We start from the raw sequence: 23,713 nt of genomic DNA on the forward strand, positions 1-23,713 counted from the left end.
GGTAGAAAGGGGGGAGGACTGGATGAGAGCCATGACTTCCTCTCCAGATACAGGGGAGAAGGCTGTCAGAGTTGGTGAAATAGATGGAGATGGGTGATCAGGGAAAGAAGGAGGTGTAGAGCAGGGGGACTGGTGGGATGTGATGTCCTGATGTATGGAATCAATTTTGGATGTAAAGTAGGTAGCAAAGTCAATGGCAGTGAGTGAGGAGGGGAGGCTCCACCTAGATCGTCAGCACGCCAGTGCAGGAATTCTACACATATCCCGGGCTGTGGATGCTTCTATTGAGTCTGGTAATTAACATACTAGCTTGACAATATTCCGGAGACACCCATAGGCCAGTGATTGTTGGCACCAAATTGGCAATACCATTTGGATTGAGATTATTGCTCTTTTAAAGAGATCTTCTATATAATTATTATCCTGTGGACTGAATTGGTCATTTACGTCTAGAGACTCTCTATTTCGGGATTTCTATTTAATACTTACATTTTTTATTCGTGTATATTCATATACTGTATATGTTCAGTTCTTTTGTGCACATTAGCCAATGTACTTTTTATATTTTAAGGAATAAAATTTTATATTAGAAGGCATTAGTTTCATTCTTCATAACAATTTTTTTCTCTTTAAGGATGAGTTTTACCTACAGAAAATGGGTACAGCAATGGGCACCAGATTCGCACCGAGCTATGCCAACCTCTTCATGGGCAAGTGGGAGGAGGAAGCCGTGTGGGGATGTGGCGAGCTTGGTGCGGGTCTTGTGTCATATCACAGATATATTGATGATATATTCCTTGTCTGGGGTGGAGACAGGCCTAGTTTGGAACTCTTTTGTAATCATTTAAATAATAATACCAAAAATATCGTTCTGACTTTTGAAATCAGTAATGTGAGTCTCAGTTTTTTGGATATTTTTATATATGTGAAGGATGGTAAGTTACAAACCAAGAACTATATTAAACCAATGGACTCAGGGACATACAATAATAGATCTAGTTGTCACCATAAAAATTGGCTAGATGCAATACCGATGGGTCAGCTGACGAGGTTAAAAAAGAATTGTTCAGAACCACAGGTGTTTCTTTAACAGGCGGAAAGTAAGACTAACAAATTTAAAGCATGTGGATACGATGAAACGACCATCAATAAGGCCCTCAGTAAGGTCAATAATGTAGAAAGAAAGGATCTCCTTGATAGTAAAATCCAGAATAACAAGTCAAATTTGAAAGTTAATGGAAAAGAAAAGACTTTTAATTGGGTGTTCATCACTGATTTTTCAGTTGAATACAAGCATGTGGAAAAAATTCTACAAAAACATTGGGGTTTACTAAAAAAAGACCATTTTTTTCAGGGTTTCTTATTGCAGATAGACCAGTATGCATTTTCAGAAAAGTGCCCAATTTGAGATCAAAACTTGTCAATAGTGCCCTTCTACCATCTAAGGATATTGCGACAATAGTGTTGAAAGGTTTTTATAGATGTGGAAGTTGTCAAGGGTGTAGAACTATTAAAAGTGAGGGAAATTGAAAGGGTTGATATCAATGGATATGATATCCAGATCAGTGATTTCATAACTTGCCACAGTAATAATGTTGTATACACCATTAAGTGTAAATGCAATAAATTTTATGTGGGGAGAACATCTAGACCACTTAAAATAAGGATATCTGAACATCTACGCAATGTGAGAAAGGGTTTAGAGACCCATGCCCTGTCCTCACATTTTAAGGAGTACCATAGCTGCTCTGTAGATGATATAGTGGGTTTCTACGGCCTTAGAAATATAAAAACTGGTTTAAGAACTAAAGATGTAGCTACGAAGTTGGCAAAAACTGAAATGAACTTGATCTACACATTAAAAACTTTGGTGCCCTCAGGTCTAAACAAAGACTTTGAGTTAAAGTGGTTTTTGTAAGGCACCTCTAAAGGAATAAACGTCATATTTTGATATTTTCTAGTGACATTATATTGGGACTCTGTTCATATATCCTTGGATAAAGACATTAAAATGTTGGATCATTTAAGAGAAGAACACAGTAAAGAAAGGGAAGAAAGAATAGAAAAGAGATGAAGATCTACATATGAACACTTTGATATTCCAGATTATTTTATTAGGTTTTTATAGGATGGTTTGTTATAGGATGGTCTTTATAAAGCCATTTTTGAGTATATGTATATATGTTTATTAAAGTTTGGTGTTTTCTGTACACTTCCAAGTGTGGGCATATCGGATGGCTGCATGTATTATTTCTGCCCATCATACGCGGTGTTTTGGTTTGTGGTATACAGGGAGTCATGTGACCTCTATATCCACTACGAGGTAGGCCCTTTTTTTCCGGACCTTTTGATATGGCTCACAAATGTGCATGTGTTTTTTGTGCACTTCTAAGTGTGGGCACATCGGACGGCTATGGTTATCATTTCTGCCCATTACACGCGTTGTTCCGGATTGCGGCATACAGGGAGTCATGTGACCTCTGGGTCCGCTACGAGTTAGATCCTTTTTTTACACCCGGACCTTTGTTGTGGCTCATAGTTGATAGGGATCGTTCTCCTGACTTCCGGTCCACGGATTGCGACAGCCATGTGACTGCCACAGCGGATGGCTACACGCGGGAGACTCTGGTGTTGCTATGGTGATGAGGGTGGTGAAATCCCATATATGCCTACACAGGTAGGAAGTGTATCACTTCCCAGCTCACCTGATACATGGAAATTTGATTTATGTAACTTGTTGATTGGTAGCTTGGGTGTATAAAACAGGAAGATTGGTCACATTATCCTTATGTCTTGATAAAGGCTCACTGTGAGCCGAAACACGCGTTGACTATGAGGATTTTTGTGACCCTTTTTACCATTGAAGGTATGAATGCTTGAATATCATTCATTTTATATTTTTTATTTGTGGGTATTTTTCTTTATTTTTGTTTTTATTTTTATTTTTTCCTTTATGTGGCTGTTATATTTAAAGATGGACTATTTTTTATAAGTATTGTAAGGATTTTTGTCTCTTACATTCATTGTCATTTTGGCGTTGGACTCTAATGTTAATAAATACCTTTTGGATTATTCCTATTGATATTGAGAATTTCTGAGCCCTTATTTATGGGACTGGATAAAGACATGAAGAAAAACAATTAAAAGGGAACTATAAAGAAACCTTGATGTGTATATCTTCATACTCTCTTGAGTGAGTTGGGGTACGCTTATGCATCATCTATAAAGATACCTTTATAAGCTCTTTTTACCTTTATGCATGTGAGTTACGGTATGCATTGTGCACTATTGAATCCTTGGATTTGACACTGGGTGAACCTGGAATTTTAAAGATACCTTTATGAGATACATCTATCACCTCCTCTAGTGAGTGGGGTACGCACTTCCTTATATATGAAGGTGCATTTATAGTTCCACACCCCCAAAAGAAAATACTTTTCATTACACTGTTTGACTAGTGTCTGATGCATTGGTATATTTCTTTCTTTTGTATAATAAACTACATCCATGTGGAGATAAGGAACATTGGAACAATTCGGACATATCCTATAAAGATTGGAAGTTATGCAGATGTGAAAACTACCTCCTAAGGGACGTATTTTTATTAATGCATTGTTCTGCATTTTTATTTTTATTTATATAAAACGCCAAAATTTGTACCCCTGGTTCCATCTGTTTGTTGTTGATTATTTGTTGGTGGAAAAAGGTGACTTCCACAGGAACCTAGGGGAACATTCCTGGGCTGCTTATGCGCTACTAAGTTTGACACTATCATCTTTGTTTTTTGTATCTTGAAATAGGACTGTTTAGATAGGGAAAGGGCAACACTGTAGGATGAGAGCATAAATTTGAAGTGGAGAAAATCTGCCTTAGAGCGTGATCTTCTCCACTGTCGCTCAGCAGTTCTTGAACACTTTTGCAGATATCTGGTGCATTTGGAATGCTAGGGTTGTAGTGTGGATCTGCGAGGGTGAGTAGTGATTGCCGGTGCAACAGAGTCCAGAGCAGAAGTAAGGGAGGCATTGTATAGGGAAGCAGCTTGTTCAGGGCAGGAGAGAGAGAGGATAGAGGAGAGAAGTGAGTCAAGCAGGGAAGATAAAGAAATGGCATTGATAGCCTCAATGTTATGCTTAGTGATGGTGGCCTTCGGAGGTAGAGGAGAGGAGGCAGAGAGAGATAGGTTAAAAGAGAGAAGGTGATGATCAGAGAGGGGGAATGGGGAGTTGGAATAATTAGAAATATTACAGTGGTGAGTGAAGACTAAATCAAGTGAGTGCCCACTCACATGTGAGGGTGAGGAGGTCCATTGTGAGAGACAAAATGAAGATGTGAGGGTAAGGAGTTTGGAGGCAGAGGAGTCTGTGGCGATATCAATTGGAATATTGAAGTCACCAAGGATAATGGAGGGGAGGTCAGAGGAGAGAAAGTGAGGGAGCCAGGAAGCAAAGTTGTCAAGGAACTTAGAGGGAGGGCCAGGGGGATGGTAAATGACAGCTACTCGCAGGTGTACTGGTTGGAAGAGGCGTATAGCATGAACCTCAAATGTAGAGAATGTAAGGGATGGTTCAGCGGGTAGGAGTTGGTAGGAGTAACCTGGGGATAGAAGGACTCCCACACTACCACCATGGTGACCCCCGGGGCGAGGGGTGTGAGAGAAGGTGAGGCCCCCAGAAGAGAGAGCTGCAGGGGAAGTGGTGTCAGAGGGTGAAATCCAGGTCTCAGTAATGTCTAGGAGATGCAAGTTTCTGGAAATGAAAAGGTCATGGATGGGAACCAGTTTATTACAGACTGATCTGGCATTCCAGAGGGCACAAGATAGAGGGACAGTGTTTATGGGAGAGATGTGAATGAGATTATCAGGATTGGTGTGACGAGAAGGTGAGTCCAGTGATTAATGTCCAGGTTGAGCAGACAGCAGTTGCTTGTAGAGAAGAGATTGTGAATTTACATATCTTGTTCATACTTTGTCAAGATGGTCAGGTTTTTTGGATGGGTTGAGGTTAGAGTGGTCTTCTGTTTGACTTCGGTTTAACGCCGGTCTAATGCCAAAATATGGATACAGTGCACTTGTAAAATTATGCACTTATTAATATTATGCACCAGCAGCCTGCGGCCTGCAGCCTCCCAATGAAAGTTAAATAATGAATGCTGCCATGTGTATGCAATGATTACAATCAACCCCCAAAACCCACCCACTAAAATGGCAAGTAATAAAATTCCTAACACAAACAAACAGTGAATACCACAAAGCTAAGAGGAACTTGGTCTACTTAGCAATACACTGTGCAGATAGTTTAGAAAGAGACATACTGCAGCAGTGATGGAATTTACATAGTAGATAACTGCAAACATCAGAATATACTTCCAGCAATGTTTGGTTTTAGATATACCTGCAGATGGAGGAGAAAGGCGGGGTCAGTTCACAATCGATAACAGCAGAAGATAAAATCTAATAAACGCCGGTCTAACGCCAAAATATGGATACAGTGCACTTGTAAAATTATGCACTTATTAATATTATGCACCAGCAGTAGTCGCATTATTGTGTATGCGACTAGTTGCACAACAGCATATACATACTTCTGGTATTGCTGCCACGTGTTTTGAACAAAGCCGTTAAGAGCGCATTGATAGATAACATTGTTGTAAGCATCTTGATCAGTGTTGCCATAGTCTGGGAAAACGTGTATTTTTCTGCGCAGAAAAAGGGTGTGTAACAGTGAGTATTTGTTGATAGGGACAACTATTCCCTAGTTAAGCGTACCGTAGGACCCTTAAGGACTAGGCACAAGGGGATGACCTAGTAGCTCAGTAGTAGATACCATTCTATACACATAAGCAGGTGTAGCTGTTGTCTTTGTTGTAGGTTCGGCTCCCAGTGTGATTACAGTATTCAGTGATCGGTTAGGGTTATTTGAGCATTGTAAATGAACCGCACAGTTTTGACTAAATTGTGATTGTGAACTGTGTAGAGGGTGGACGAAATCACTGAAAAGGGTAGGTGTTATTGGAATGCCTACATGCTAGCAGTTGAAACGTAGTCAAAAAGGGATTAGGTGCGTGGAAGCAGCCTGGTTATTCTTCCATAGGTGTGTGGGCGCATCATGTTAATATCGTCTGCAGGTAAGTGAAAGTATCTTGACTGTCTTTCACCACTTTAAATCTTTATTAAAAAGCTTAGGGTTCTCCTAGTATGGGGGCCAAGCAAACGGTAGAGATGTTAGATGATGTGCTGCTGTTGGAAGCGCCACTTGGGTCGGCACAACATATGCATACTAGGTGCGGTGATGTATGGTTTAAAATGACTATGAAAAGTGTTAGGCCTTACCCCAGAATTGGTAGCTTTGATAAGGAGGTATTGAACAATGTCTGAGAGAGCATCTGTAAGGTGCGTTCTTGAATGAAAAAGGTAAAATATAAAGAATGTTTAAAGTTATGGCAGCATGAGGGGGATGCGTGGCTTAAAGGTGTGCACACGATGCAAACTAGCGTTGCGAGCACACTACAGGAGAGCGCACCCGCAGCGCTAAACTGCGGTGCGTGTGCGCCGTGAAATACAGCGCACATGCAGCAAGGTAGTGTTGTGGAAGGTATTGCCAGTGGTTCACGTGCACCACCTCTGCCCCATGCGGATGGGGGTGCAGGTACAGTTGTTGTAAATACCCATAAAAATGTAACAAGTAACTTGTACCCTCTCTTAAGTAATCATAAAGAAAATGTTTATGATGCAGATGATGAGCCTACTGTTATGTCTGCCATTTCCCATGCTGTACATGCTCCACCACAACAAGCACAAATGGTGGCCACATCTCCACCAGTGACAGTACCGGAAGTGTTAACATCCCCTGCATCCGTACATGAAGTTGTTAACCATACACATAGCAGTAATAGACTGAATTCTCAGCCAGGTAACAAGGTCAAAAGTAGCAGTACGGCCGGTCTGCATCCCATTAGGACAATAACTGTTCTGAATGGGAATGCGGATGCAAACAGTGTAGTGCCCACAAGGGATGTAGCAATGCATTGTCCTTGGACAAGAGCAGAGTTAAATTCCATAATGAATGATTTCCCCGATCCTAAAAAGGAATCAGCCAAATGCCAAAGATTTTTGAAAAATTTGGGTAGTGCTCATGAGCCAACCAATAAAAATTGGCAAGTGGTGTTAAGGGCTCTTCTTCCATGCAATACCGATGTGACAAAGTTTATCACAGATTGTGTATTGGATGGAGATGTTCCCTTAACAGACGAAATTAACCAAGGTAACATTACCCTCATAATAACACAATTGGGTGTATATTTTCCAGTAGCAGTTAACTGGAGCAAAATTTTCACCATAAAACAAAAAGTGAATCTGCAGAGGATTATTGTAACTGAGCTCTGCACGCTATCACCCAGTACACTGGGTTAGAGGATAAGATAGCACTCATCACTGGGGAATGATCATCACTGTTCTTATGGATGGTCTAAAAGAGAACCAAAAGACCCGAGTTCAGACCTCACTACCTGGCTGGAGGGGAGTCACTGTAGACACCCTCACAGAATCTGCCATTGAACATGATAAGAACATCCTTAAAAAGAGAGAGACCCAGAGCGAGAAGCGAATGGCTTTTAGTATTCAAGTTCTAGAAGGAATGACTATAACATCACAGCCAGCAGACACACATGCATCTGCACAGCTACACGTACTCACCAACCTGCACCACCACAAATACAGCCCTACCCCACTTATCACACACAGCCACAGTACCCATACTATCCACAACCACCATATTACCCTCCAGCTCCTTATACACACCCACAATCTTTCCCTAACACTCAACCCACACAACAACCCTTTCAATCACCCCATTTACGAAGGTGCTTCAACTGCAATCAGTTGAGACACCTAAGTAAGAACTATAAAGTGAAAAGGGCGGGACCCCTAAACAGGGAGTACCTGGATATCCTCATAAGGGATATACACAGAGTACAGGACATTTCCAACAGTCACCAGCTCCAAATGTGGCCATAAATGCTGTATTGGAGGCTGAGAGTCAATGCTAGGGGTCAGGTCATACCTGTAGTCTACAGATAGTCAGGTTAACAGGAAGTACTATAGAAGAACCAATGATGATGGTTGATGTAGCTGGTACTAAATATCCTTTTCTTGTAAACACAGGGGCGACCAGGTCAGTGATAAAATCTCCCGCTAACTTACAGGTGACCAGCGAGACAGTACCAGCAATGGGTGTAATGGGTAAAGTGCAACATTATCCTTTAACAAAATCCACAGAGGTCACTATTGGGCCATTGCATACCAGGCATTCCTTCCTCCTGGCAGCAGCGGCTCCTACTAACCTACTGGGAAGGGATTTGTTATCGAAGATGGGATGTGTCATATATTGTACCCTTGATGGTATATTTCTAGATATCCCAGAGAGAGCTGCGAATGAGGTGAGGGATATGTTGGACACTCCCCAAAAGATAATGTATCACTCTACTGGTTCAGGTAAAAATCCATCTCAGGTAGATCAAATGTTATCCCAAATTCCAGATTCGCTTTGGACCAAGGATGGACAGGACACTGGATTAATGGCAAACGTAAATCCCGTAATGGTAAATCTAAAAAGTGGTAGGCAAGCTCCTAAATTCCCCAGTACCCATTAAAACAGGAAGTAGAATTTATCCCATAATTGAGCGATTGTTACAGCAGGGAATTTTAGTCCGTACAGCTAGTGTAGTCAACAGTCCCATCTTTCCTGTAAAGAAGAGTGGTGGGAGGGATTATAGGCTGGTACAAGACCTTAGAGGGGTTAATAAGGTGGTAGAGAGCCAATTTCCCATAGTGCCAAATCCAGCTGCCATTCTTATGCAGATCCCACCAAATACAACCGATTTCACTGTCATTGACCTCTGTTCTGCTTTCTTCTCTGTACCTCTTCATCCTGACTGTCAGTACTTATTCGCCTTCACATACAGGGGTGTACAATACACATGGACACGATTGCCCTAGGGTTTCATAGACAGCCCCAGTATCTTCTCCCAGGCCTTACACGACTGTTTAGAATCTTTTCAACCTGCCAATGGGTCTGTTTTAATCCAATATGTGGACGATTTATTGTTATGTTCTGATTCGCTTATGTCATGTATAAATGATACTAAACTTTTATTACTCCATCTCTCACAAACAGGACATAAGGCTGCTAAGGACAAACTACAGCCATGCCAGTCCAGGGTTAAATATTTGGTACACTGCCTAACCCAGGGGTTACGACATCTCACAAACGACAGAATCCAGGCCATACAGAACATGACATTGCCGCACAACCAACAGCAAATTTGTACCTTCTTGGGAATCTGTGGATACTGCAGAATGTGGATCCCAGGTTTTTCTATTTTGGCCTTGCCATTACAGAACTTGGGACCTCAATCAGAGGCGGTCGTTAGATGCAAGCAGTCACACAGAATCAGGGCGGGCGCTTGCATCCTGAACGGCCGCCTCCTTGTCGATCGTTAAGCTGTGGGCTGATAGGCACGATGGTGATCACAATCGTGACCATCGGGGCTTATGACCAGACCCTAGGGTAGGGTCTGGGCACTCGTAAGCCCCAGTGAGCTTTCTGCTCTGATGGAGCAGGAAGCTCCACACTGACATCACTGATGATGTCAGTGCAGCCGCCCTCAAAATGGTAGGCGTTCATAAAGGAAAGCCTCCATTTTGGAAACAACCCCCCCGGCCTGCCTGCCAAACAGGGGCAGCTGTCGATCAACATCGACAGCCGCCCCTTTGGTAACGAGCCTATAGCGACAGAGTTTCTGCATGCGCAGTGCGGCCGCTGCACATGCGCAGGCCAAACCATCGAGTCAAAAGAAGAATCTACAGTCGCACTAGAATCATTATTTCTCAATCAAGGAGAACATTATAACCCTCATATTATATATATTGGAAAAATTTATTTCCTACAACAGTTCTGTATTTGAGGGGTGCTACCACTGACATCTATATCATATGCATAGGAAAAGAAGGACAGAAAAGAAAAATGTCATATGTGGTGCACTATTAATTAAAACTTAACTTTTATTCTTGTTACCAATAAATATCCAATCAAAGAAGAAAATGCAGCGGAAATAATTTAAAATAATAAAGTGTGTCACAAAGAAAGAAAATGTGCTTAAAATTAAAGGCGGCGTATGTATCCCGACCTATTGTGTCATAATAAAAACTGACTGATATTGATTTGTGACTACTGTATGTGTCTGATTTATCATCAAAAAGTATTACAATACCTAATTAAATCTATGAGAAGTGACACAAATAAGTCACATATAATCCAATCAATATTAATATAGTAGAGTTCAGTCAATAACTGACTGAGTGTGTGTTAAGGCTGCTTACAAGGGGTATTACCACATCAAATGATCATATGTCCCTAAATATAGAGTCCCTATATGGGCTCTCTATTTTATTGTCTGTCCACCAAACCATGTGGCACATTGCATATTAACACCTCGAGATTTACATCTCTTTATTCAATAATTCTGTTGTTCACAGTTATATTGAAATTCACAGTAGGGAGTAACTCTCCTTATATATCATTAAATTCAAGGTGTAAAAAAATTCTGACAAAAAGTATCCGCCAGAACAAGGAATATTAAATTATTCACATTATCTGAAGGGATTCCCCTTTAAAATGCTGGCTCCTTTTCCTAGATTATTGTTTAAACAGGAGATTTCTCCTACTGTTGTCAGAGTTTCTGGGGGATATGCAATTATAACACCATCAGCGTGGACATGAATACCGTCCCTCTTTAAACATGTCCTATTAGACGCAGCTCTTTCCTTACATAGAACTCAATGCACATTATAACACACTTCTATCAGTATATTAATATAATAAAAGACATTTGATCGGGTTGCACACGCCGCTGCCAACGCAGCATTTCGCTATCTAGCTTTATCTGACTTGATGATCCGGTGTCACTGGGCAACAGTAGGGCAGACGAAGCTGCAAAATGGGCAGCGGGGTTAAAAATGAATGTACCAACTGAACAAATCATGACTTTTCAAACAATTGATATGCTGAAATTAATTGAGATGCAAAATTTGTGTTCAATCCAGGAAAAGTCAGTCTGGAGGTCCAAGGGATGTGAGCAAGAGTCCTGTGGACTCTGGAGAGACAGACAAGGTAAGCCAGTGGCTCCCAAGGCATACTACCCAAGCCTGGCTGACTCATTTGGGAAAGCAAGGTATGTGCAAATTGGGGAGAGCATACTGGTGCGCACTGGGTTTTTCTTCTCAAGCGCAAAAGAGAGCAATGTCCTGTCTGACTTGCTTGAGGAAAACATTGGGAAAATGATCCCTACCGAACCATCCCACATTCCTCTGACTGACGGACCTTTCTAGGTAATACAAATTGATTTCATCCAATTACCACCCTGCAGGAATCTCAAGTATGTATTAATGTGCACTGATGTGTTTTCCAATTGGGTTGAGGCATACCCAGCTGCCACTAATACTACTGTGTTCACTACCAAGAAAATTGTCCAAGAGTTTGTATGCTGATACGGTATCCCTAAAATTATTGAGAGTGATAGGGGTACTCATTTCACAGGTGATGTTTTTCAAAATATGTGTAAACTGATGGGTATTAATAGTCGACCACACACCCCCTACTGACCGCAAGCCAGTGCCAAGGTGGAGTGGATGAATGGTATTATTAAAAATAAATTAATTAAGATCATGGCAGAAACTGGACTGGGATGGCCAGAAGCATTACCGTTGGTCCTACATAGCATAAGGACCACTCCTAGACCCCCTCTAAATCTGTCCCCCTTTGAAATACTGTTTGGTAGACAACCTCATTTGATTATAAGTCCGCAGGAAGATTTGAAAGGTAACAATGAGGTAACTGTAAGGAATCTTATATCAATGAGAAAACAGTTAAAACAGCAACAGCAGAAACTGAAATTGTTGTCCCATGATATGCCTGAAACAAACTGTCATGATGTTGAACCTGGAGAATATGTTATGATCTTGCATTCAGGTTGTTTGACTGATCGGTGGGAAGGTCCGTATCACGTGTTGCTGATGAGTACCACATCTTTGAAGGTGGCCGAGAGAGATACCTGGGTCCATTCCACTCACTGGAGAAACAAGGTGGAGACGAGGCTGATAACGTGGACCTGTCGATCGCGAGCTTGTTCAAGGAGGGTTAAAAGGTTGCAGTGAGATATCTGAGCTAAAATAAATTTGTAGGTCCTTGCTACGGCAATGGACTGGTCTGCTGTGTTCAATTTTGTATTCTCTTCCAGAGTTTCCATCATCCTGGTTTGTTGGGGATTTCTGGTTTCTGTGATGGGGGACCGATAGAGGAGATGGGAGCTTATGGCAGTATTGATGGAGTGGAGTCGAGAGGAGGAGTGCTATGCCAATCAGGGGAGTGTCTGACCAATATTAGTACAGTTATTGATAAGAGATCTGCTATTTTGGATACTCGGAGACAGTGTGAAGGTCTATCGTTTGAGGATTATTGTATGTGTGAGTTCTTTGGGTCCGTAGTCAACGAGTGATGCATCCAGCAGTGCCAACCCAAGTATAATCAGTATTGGGGTGGGTATCCTTTAGAGGATTATCACACCATGGTGGGCAAAATTTTGACCCAAACTGACTGTTGGGTGTGCTTTCACATGCCCCAAGGATAGCATAATGTAGGATTAGTGCCATTCCCATTAAATGTCTCTGAAATTATAGAGTCACAAAGAGGGCATGCACTAGAAGGAAAATTCGTAAGTCCAAACCACCTAATTTTAAACTCCACCAGTACCAAGTAGATAAATCACTTTTATGTTTAAACATCACCAACTCCAATGAACCCGGAAGTTGGGAGGTGACTGGGAATAATCAGATGATGACCTTCTCACTAAGAGCTGACCATGAGCCTATGAATCATGAACTGTTACGCACAATTAGGTCAGGTGGAAGACACTTCCGGTATAAATATACACTAAGTTCCACCAAAGAAATGATTGGTAGGGTACCAGAAGGGTATTGTGCCAAGATATTACAATGGGAAACTTGTACGAGTCAAATGGGAGAACCTGAAGTAGGATCACTTGCTAGGGAAATGTGTTTGATGATAATGATGTTTACTATTCCTTATGTTCTCCCCAATGATGTGTATTTTATATGTGGAAGGAAAGCGTATAAGTGGCTCTCTCCGAGTTCCGAAGGTTTGTGTTACCTGGGAAGAGTAGTGCCAGAGGTTACGACCCTTACACATGGTGAAATGCTTGGTATTCATAAAGACACCCCATCACCATATCTTCACACACAGTATGAACACAGAGACAAAAGAAATATGATACCTAGTGACGTGCATAAAGCCACTCAGTTAATTAGTGAGACAACTGGCTTTCAAGTTTTAGTAGCATTGGATCCAACCAGGATCGCTTGGGGTACACTAAATTTTAGATATATCCATGACCTTGCTAAATTAATAGATAATATCAATGAGATGTATGATGACACATTCAGGTATACAGGTAGGGAATTGCAAGCGTACAAGAAAGAACTGGTGCAACACAGATTAGTCTTAAATTATTTAACAGCTGTCACTGGAGGGTATTGCGTAACTTTGGCCACCCAAATTGGTGTAAAGTGTTGCACTTATATTACAAATGATACCAGCGATCCCAAGGAGGTAATAGACCTGAAGATGGATGAAATTCTGCAGTTAAAATGGGAATTTCGAAAGAACCATAATGCTTCAGTGGCTGAAGTAGAGGAGAAGGTAGAGGAATGGGTTTCATGGTTAAACCCAGTGAAATTGTTCTCAGGTCTAGGAGAATGGCCTAGGAAATTATTGCGAGCATAGGCATCATAGTAATTGGCATATGTCAGGTGTGTTCCTACTGTGTTGAAATATGGAAAATGTAAAGACAAGGTGAATCAAAGGAATGAGATCATGATGGTGGTCAGTAGTAACAATATGAATACTGAGGTAAATGTAGGACTGCATTACAACCCTGAACTAGGAAATACCATCATATAATGTATAATACTTAGACATGCATAAAATGTGTTATTAAAATGTTATTTTAAATAATGTAAGTCCCTATTCCCCCCCTCAAGACTTCCTTTATAGGACTGGTGCATCCTCACACCTTTCCCATGATCTCGCGGTGTGCATATAGGGGTAGTTTTATGTCCCCTCCTAGAGACACATTATTGATGGATTAAGAACCACCTTGTGCCATCTCATAATATAACATTGAATAATACGTCATAATGTAAGCCTAAATTAATATTCAGATCAGAGTATGATAGCATGTTGTTTGCTATCAAAGGGTGGACTGTCGAAGCTGGATAATTAGCTGAGACAGGATCGGTTTAAAATTAAATTGAGGAAACGCCATTTTGTGAATGGCAATGAGACACCATTTTGCGACTGGCCGCCCAGCGCCATTTTAGTGAAACTCGCCATTATAAGTACATACGGCGATGCTATTATTTAGCATTGTGCGATTCCAAAATCGAAGAAAGAAGTTAAAAGTCCTCACCATACAAATACAGACAGTCATTAAAACATATGAAATGATTAACCCTGCAAAACACGTACCTTGGTGTACTCCACAAAACACATAGTCGCACAACGCTAACTAGCAACTTTTCCCAATTCCCCAATACTTACACACTGCACACTTACATAAAAGGTTCCGATTTCCGGTATCATCGGTGAGAAGATCGCAACATGCGTCTGCAAATTATGGACTATAGAGAGTTAAAACACTAAAATGTACTCTAATGTTAGCAGCTTAGATTAGCATGCAGTGGGAAAAAGGACACAAAGGGCTGTCGGAGGCTGACTTGTGTCCATTTGAATTAACCTATGAACTATCCTGTGACAGAAGCATCATGACAGAGAACCAACGAAATCATGACAATCTGTTCTATTGTATTGCCTATCCCTGTAAGAGTATATATGTGTGCTCTCTGACCCCAGTCGAGAGTCTTCTTGCTGTGCTGTTGACAGAGGTTTCTATTGCTGATGCCAGTATCTGGGTCCAGAGCGCATGCGTATGTAACAACTGTACCTTGGGTCTGTATGATTTACTTGCGCTAATTGTATTTAGATCACAGCATGTAACCATCTGTTTTTATATTGAATAATATCTTTTTGTGCTTTGGAACCACACTCAAAGTCTGAAAGCATTTATTTCTTGTGCATCTCATAATGCTGAATAGCGACAATTTTAGAAGGTATAGGAAGGAATATTGTTAGAAGGTATAGGCAGGAATCGATTGTTAGAAGGTATAGACAGGCTGAAATCGATAGGACAATCTCGTTTATTTATGTCATTAATGACATTGTCATATTCTTCTGGTGTTCCCTTCCATAATAGAAATATGTCGTCCATGTAGCGACAATAACCACATATGTTTTGCGCAATATGCGGATCAGAAAAGAAAAACTCCCCCTCAATGGCAAACATAAAAATATTAGCAAAGCTCGGAGCTACACATGATCCCAGGGCAATATACATACTTCCCTCTATTATAAAAACACAGACAGAAATACCCTCCCAGCATTAGACGGTCAACATCCTAGATGTCTCAAATTTGGGCTTCCTTTCTCTCAATTTTGGAGAGTGGTAAGAATCTGCAGTGACCCCTATGATGCCCAATTACAAATTCCGAAAATGATGATCAAGTTCCTTAAATGAGGATATCACCGTAATACCCTTATCAGAGCCAGAGAGCGTGCATTGGCAGTGAGCTGTAAGGATGCTCTGTCACCTGCTTCACAGAAGGAATTTAAGAATCAAGTGGTCTGGACACAAACATACTCCACGGGCAGCCATAATTTGATGCAAACTGCTAACGCTATGTGGCCCATAATCTCTACATACAAACAAATTCCAGCTCTGTAAGGGTCACCTGCATCACCTGTAGCTTTCTGGAAACAGGGGATTCATTTACACACCCCCGATCAGGTAAAACATTTTCCATTAATCATGCATTGACTTGTTCTAGCAAATATGTAGTTTACTACATCAGATGTCCATGCAGCATGCTTTACATTGGCAAAACCGCTCGCCAATTCAAGGAACGAATGGCTTTACACCGTTCTAGCATCAGGGCTGCACTAGAGGGCAAGGGATGAGATCAACCGGTCGCACGTTATTTTCGTGAACAGCAGCACAATCTCTCTAGCATCAGATATAAGATGATCGATTGGATACCTCCTGTCACCAGAGGCGGTGACAGGGGTCGTATTCTCCTAGAGAGGGAGGCCAAATGGATTTACACATTACAAACTGTATACCCCTCGGGCCTCAATGAGAATTTCTCTCTTACTTGCTACCTTTAATTTTGTTATAGGTCTTATATTTTTCTAACAAGCGTTAATTGTTTATTGTTGTTTGATGTCGTATGTTATTTTGGTTATTTTGATGTTATACATTTTTCATCTACATACATTAATTGTTTGCTTGCATTTATAGGCGCCTATACACATTGTCTGTAGGGTCCGGTGCTTCCCTCTACAGGACCAGTTAGTTCATTTGTCTATATTTCATATTTTACACTTTAAGATTTACATGTTACTACAGTGCTGGTATGTTCTATTACACCCGCCTCAGGAGTCTGGAGCGGTTGCACGCACTACCGTCTCTTGTTACAGTCCTAATGTGTACCGTCTTGTGTTTGTTTGTAGTCATGGTGACGGCACGGGTGTTTGACCACGCCCCCTCAGCAAGCATGAGCGCTGGTGTGTCCCAGGTGGTGACATCATCCAGCGGCGCATCGGCTGGGGTTCCCGTGGAGGTGATGCACACAGGGTGAGTCTCTATATATATTGCATATGTTTTTCTAAATCTGTATGTCTTGATAAATGAATTAAATTGCTGAAACGTTGACCTATATATACTGTATGCTGTTAATGCTTAAAGAGTAAAATGTAGCAGCTTATGACAAAATGTGAGGGTCAAGGAACACCATGTAATGTTTGCATTATAGAATGAAGTGAAGAACTGAGATCTGCAGAAAAACTTGATCCTTACTAACGTACATTTATTATTTAACATTAGGTCAAGCTAAAATGTTTCCTTAATTAAGTAGTACTATACAGGGGCCTATTTGCATTGTTTTGTAAAGGCAGTTTTGTTTTTTATAATTATTTTATACATAAGTGCATTATGTACATACAAATAATATTACTGAATTGATATTAATGTAATTATGTGCTTTTGGTAGGGAAATTAGCATGTGAGTTCGTAGGGCAGGGTTTCCCAACCACGATCCTCAAGGCATACTAACAGTCCAGGTTTTAAGTACAGACATACTTGAGCACATGTGACTTAATTAGTAGCTCAGTTGTTTTGATTTAACCATCTGTGCTTGAGCCTGGATATCACTAAAACCAGGACTGTTAGTGTGCCTTGAGGACTGAGGTTGAAAGTCACTGTCCTAGGGCAAAGACTGAACATTCCTTGCACAGAACTGCATGACATGCTCATGCTATATGAATAATAAGTAATTATAATAATTATTGTTAGACATACTGTACATGCATATAATATAAAAGTTGCCATGCTGAGGAAGCCATACGTTACCTGTAAAGAAGTATATGCTCACTGGTTCATTATTTGCAGAGACAACAACACTATAGTAGTTCCCAGGTATAAGATTTGTCAAATTAACTGTTGTTGTTGAATCAAGACTGAATGCAGATGAAGGGCTTCCGGTCACTACCACAGTGTAATTTGTGGGACCAGCTATTGGTTGAATCCATCTTATAGTTGCAGTTGACATTGACATCTCAGTGACATTAAGGTTCTGGATAATACTAGGGTCTAAAATAAAGCCAAAGAAGTAATGAGTGTAATATTTCTAATTATCAACTAAACTAAATAGGATGAGATGATGCACAAAATATAGGTGGCAGTATGCTCCATGTATATTGGCATCTTGTGAGACATGGTCCTACAGCAGGTGAGGCAGAGATTACTTTATATCTAAGGTTTATTGTCAACTGTATGTGACTCAGTGTTATTGGTGTCCGATCACCAACAGGAGGAATTGTCAAATGTAACAACAATTTGGAAGACAAAGACATTTACACAGATATATATTATATATACATAGATGAATAAAAATAAACCTTTAAATCAATATTGATTCATTAAATATGTTTATGAAACATAATTAATATAAATCTGCTGTAATCTGTTTTGGCTTTTGTCAGTAATGACTGAGACACATAACTTTTGGCTGGTGTTTTTGTAAATTTCCCATTAAATGTAACATAATTATTAGCTCATTATATAAAAATATAACACATGGCAATGATCGGGTCATATTTCTTAGTATACTCACATAATTGAAGCAAGACCATTGGTCCACAGAAAGCATACACTTAATGTCTTCAGTGCAGAATCAGGTAAGACTATTCCATCATATAAACAAAAATAGGTTTAGAATAACACAAATAGATTATAAATAAATAAATAATCGAAATAGATCATTACACGGCATCATTTTCGATGGAAATAACACACAATTACAAATTTGTTGGTTTATCATCTTTATTGGTTATAAAACAGCACAGTGCTTGAGTGCTAATTCATGGAGATAAGGCATTCACGATGTTATCTTGTTTCTGTGTAAAGGAAAATATAAAATTAAAATGATGGATATTTTTCACTATCCATGCAGAACAAAACTATGTACAACCAGTTGTGCATTAAGGGGCAACTATAATCTTTAATAAATTACTACAGATGAATGCTATTATTGTATGTTGAGGTATCTTTGTTCCCTTTAGGCCACCTGAACATAACCATAACCTTAATGTTTCTCTAGTTGCACTCACTACAAGTGCTACATCACTGAAGCCTTTATTCCATACTGTGCATTTATGAAACTGAATAAACTATGTGCAAGTTGGACATTGTTCTACATATCCTGGATATATTTTAGCCATATATGACATATAGGGAATTTGCATATCACTGCCAAAAATTCCTTAAGTGAATGCTTCATCTATCGGTTTTGTGAGGTAGTTTTATATTTAATAGTAGAAACATTATTAGAGCCTTGATACAACAAATACTGTTGTTCGATGCATAAATACACTTACAATATTGTTGCTCTCAAGTCCCCTATAGTCTAATTAGATACAAATTGCCCTTTTTTACATGAAGGCCAGTATCAAATTAGCAGCGGTAAATTAACCCTGAAGTCGGGGCCAGCACTGGCATTTATCTGCGATTTATTTTCGGGACCCGATGAGTCCCGAAAAATAATCTCCAGAAAGTGCAGTGTTTTCACAGGCACAATGGTGAAAGCACATGGGTCCATGAACTTATCACAGATCCTATGTATTTTCGGCAGAATTATTAGGGTGATAAAAAAAATCATCGAAAAATGGGGATTATCGGAAAAAATCCCAGTTTTTTTGCCACTGAAAATATATCAGGGCTAATTAGATATCAGCCGTAGTGTGTTCACACTATCAATGTCTTACTAAATTGTTTTGTTGCAAAATGTATTCTACAGCACCCAGCACCGTAACTGGATGTTATGGCACCCTGTGCCGGCCACGCCCACTGAGCTCATGATGTCATGATGTTATGCATCCAGGAGGACAGCAGTGCCCGGAGCATCCTCATGCTCCAGGGGGGGAGGGGAGGAGGGCCGTGCAGACTACAGTGCCCACGTCTTGAGCGTCCAGAGGATGCTACTGGTGGCACTGCACCAACGATTCTGCTAGCCAGATTCAGGGACCATGGGGCAGCTCGCACACCCCTAGTTACAGCTCTGACAGCACCTTACAGAGAATACCCATTGGTATGTATATTGTACTGCAGTTTGCTTTCACATTTAGGATTCCATTCATGCCGAATACAGGGTGCAGGATGGTAAATATCACTATATGTTGCATCATAATAAAGTTGACATTCAAGATAACTTTCCAGAGAAGACCACTGCACAGACCCCTCGTGATCCATCCAATCACTGCAGAGACTAAAGTACAGTGATTCTGGAAAATCTTCTGCAATATGCGCATGTGCCGGCAGTGCCTTGTGTGCTACCATCTGTCATGGCAGAGGGAGCAAAGAGGAATGGAGTAAGTTGTGAGATTGGAGAGGAGCAGTGGCGGAACTCCCGGAGTCAATGGAGTCATTTGCCATTGGGCTCCAGCCCTTAAGGGGGCACCTGGCTCTATTGTCCCCTTAAGGGCCATTTTGGGCACTGCTATGGAGCGCTGCTGATCGGCGCTCCACCTCCAGCTGCGTCAATACGGGGGGTGCGGTCTCACCCCCTATTTACCGAGCGCCCACTGAGTGTGTTACCAGCGGGCGCCCGGCTCCTTCTTTCCCCCCGGCAGTAGCCGGAGGAACGGAGCTCACTCCTGAGCTCCACTTCCGGGTCTCGCAATGCACTATAGGAGGGATGTCATGACGTCACTCACATATTTCCGAGGAGCAGGTGCCAGGGACGTAAGGCAGCAGCACTGGAGCAGGGTTTCGGGTAAGTATTGTTTTTTTTTTGTATGTGTGTGCACCTGCGCGGGGGGGGCTCACTACAGGGGGCATTATTGGTGGCTCACTATAGGGGGCATTACTGGCCGCTCACTATAGGGGGCATTACTGGCCGCTCATTACTGGGGGCTCACTACAGGGGGCATTACTGGGGGCATTACTGGGGGCTCACTGCATGGGGCATTACTGGGGCCTTACTGCTGGGAGCACTACAGGGGGCTTTCTACTGGGGGCACTACAGGGGCCCTTACTACTGGGGCACTGCAAAGGGGGACCACTGCTGGAGGTACTGCATAGGGGGACCACTACTGGGGGGCACTACATAGGCGGCACTGCATAGGGGGACCTCTGCAGAGGGCACTCCACAGAGGGACCACTACTGGGGGAACTGCATAGGGGGGCGGCAGCTGGGGCTGGCATAGGTGCTGGGGGGTACATTTTAATTTGGGGGGGGCACCAACATTTATCTTGCCTCCGCGCACCTCGGATGAAGTTACGCCACTGGAGAAGAGGCAGGGAAATATTATACTTCCCTGCTCTTTTCCCTCAATGGGGCAAGTTTCCCGTCATTATGCCATCCAGAGTTGGTAATATTTATTTTGAGAAGAGAAACAAAAAGCATAGCTCCTCTGAATCGCTTTCTGATGCCCCTGATTTTTACTCTAACAAGGGGCATAATTTAGATTTCTCCACAATAACCCCTTCTCTGAATATGACGAAGACTTGAAAAGCCCTGTCATAAGTAAACAGTAAAACAAGGCTTTTCACTTCTTCATGAATAAAGACCATAGTCATGTTATAAAACGGTATACATGTATTATTAGTTATTATAGAATATGCAAATTTATCTGACAGCCAATTACTAGGAGAATATAGCTGGTTGTAATTTAGACGATTTTTCAGTTATATAGAAAACTTATTTCGTACGATATCCGGTCATAATACCAACAGCTGGGTTGCCAGTGCCGGAATCCTGACACCTGTCAAAATCCCGATGCCAGCATGCCGACAGTAAGTACTGGGGTTAGGGGGAGGGTTAGGGGTTAGGGTTAGGCACTAGGGGGAGGGTTAGGGTTAGGCACTAAAAGGGGAGGGTTAGGTTTAGGGTGCGTACCCAACCCATTTCTCAGAAACCATTGAAGATTATACTTAGCAATAGTAATTATTCCAAAATGTAGGAGATAATTACAATTCACAAATGAACGGATAGTACAATAATGGATGGCTACTGGGAAATAAGTTGTTTCTATATAACCGGAAAATTGGCTGAATTACAAACAACTGTAGACTCCTAGTAATTCAGGGGCAAACGCAGGAATTCTAGAGGTGGGTTTCCAAATGCTTAATTTCTGTGCAGAGCAAATAAAATGAATAATAGAAATAGAAATGTACAAGATATTTAAATTTTAATAACATATGTTGAATTAAAAAGAGGCATAAAAAGTTGTAGATTAATGTAAAAAATAAATCCATGTTGTAAAACTCTACTAACCCACCCTTAAATTCTATGAAAATAATGCTGGGAACGCATTTAGATGACGGTTTGGTCGACAGAGCGATCCACTGTCAGAGCGGCTGATTGGTAAGCTATACACACTTACCAATCAGCTGCTATACTGTATATGTCTGTGCTGACATCAGAACTGGGCGGGCATTTCAATTTGCCTGCCCATTTGTTATGTCAGTGTCGGCAGTCCCTGTACATTGTCTGTGCTGCAGATCTGACCTGATATGTTATGCTATTCCAAGGGGTGGGCCAGGGGGGATAATATTTAATTAGATTATGCCAGGCTGTCAGCTATTCCCAGGGGTGGGGGGATGGGAGGATAATATTTATTAGTTTATGCCATCTGTCTGCTATTCCCATTCCCCCACCCCCCCTGGAATAACATACAGAAGACAGCTGGCATAATGTAATAAATATTATCCTCCCCCCTTCATCCCCCCACCGTATACATGGAGCAGTTGAATGTAATGTTTAATACATTATATCATGAACCCCTCCTGGCTGCTCCGCCGCCCGTGCCTCTCCACTCCTATCTCCGCTACACACCACACCGCCGCCCGCCCCCTCCCGCGCGCAGTAGAAAATGGCACCATTCAAAAAAAATATTATTAGGACTCCCAGCCCCCGCCGCCCGCCCGCCCGCCCGCAAGATCCCCGGCGCTCCCGCGACACAGCAGTAGCTCAGTAGCTTAAACAATTAAACATTATCCCCCCGCACCCGGCGGCCACCTACCTCTTGCGGCCACACTCAACAGCTCCGGAGCCTGGCGCAGTCCACACAGCACGCCGCTGACAGTGTCCAGGGCGGCATGAGAGGCGCTACTGACGTCACGGTGCCTGGCCTGGGAACTGGTTTGGAGGGGCTTGCACGCTGCAGCTCCCCCCCTACAGCCAGTCCAGGCAGTGTCAGTATGTGTAATAAAAAAAAAAATAACATTTGTTAAGCAGCGCTGCTCACCGGGTCGGACAGGGGGGGTTTCCAGGGACTCGGAAACCCCCCCTGCGTGCGCGGGTGTAATTGACTGTCAGTAATTAAACACAAAAATGCATATCCTATTATAAGTAATTACTAAGAATACATGTATACCATTGTATAATTATCACCATAAGATACTAACACTGATATCAGATATCCCTGATGAGATATATTATTCCCAATATCAATGAAATGTGAACATGACTAATAGGGGTATTCAAAATAGAGCGAAAACTCAGTTTTTGCGATGTTTTCGCACCTATGACGTCATTATCGCATGTTTTGGTTTTACACCGTATTCAATTTCAAAGACTTTTCGCAGGTTCGAAAAGTCTTTGAAAAAAAACGGGATAACTTTTCACCACTGAGTAGGTGTAAAAAAAAAGTGCAGAATTGGGGTTTAGGGGTGCAGGCTTATAAAAAATAGCCTGCACCCCTGGGAATGACATTTAAAAAGAAACTGTGTCAAAAAAGTTTAAAAAAAAATAGGGACACCCCAAAAAATTAAATAAAAAATTGGGGTGAAAAAAAAAATGGGAAAAAATTGTTTAAAACTAGGGAAATCGGTTCAGGGCTATTCTGCAAGTATGCAGCAGGTGTATTCTAGAATAGATTAATAGCGGCAGGTGCACAGTTGCAGAATTTTAAAAAAATTACTTTAGGGACATAAAAATATGCTAGTACCCATTTTCATGTACCCCAAATTT

General features: G+C 41.5%; 1 protein-coding gene across 1 annotated transcript in view; it reads right to left on the bottom strand.

The window, feature by feature from the left end:
• The window catches only part of LOC148542659 (receptor-type tyrosine-protein phosphatase H-like), a 43,878-nt gene extending 21,309 nt beyond the window's left edge, over window positions 1-22,569 (bottom strand). Inside the window, exons 1-2 of the mRNA XM_088467454.1 lie at window positions 18,356-22,569; window positions 17,593-17,832 (exon numbers count right to left, since the gene is read on the bottom strand). Coding sequence (XP_088323580.1) covers window positions 17,593-17,832; window positions 18,356-18,374 — 259 coding nt within the window. The 5' untranslated portion in view covers window positions 18,375-22,569. The remainder of the gene's footprint in view (window positions 1-17,592; window positions 17,833-18,355) is intronic.
• Window positions 22,570-23,713: the final 1,144 nt, after the last annotated feature.

The sequence above is a fragment of the Taudactylus pleione genome, unplaced genomic scaffold, assembly GCF_031769625.1.
Source record: "Taudactylus pleione unplaced genomic scaffold, aTauple2 ptg000010l, whole genome shotgun sequence".
Taxonomy (NCBI): Eukaryota; Metazoa; Chordata; class Amphibia; order Anura; family Myobatrachidae; genus Taudactylus; species Taudactylus pleione.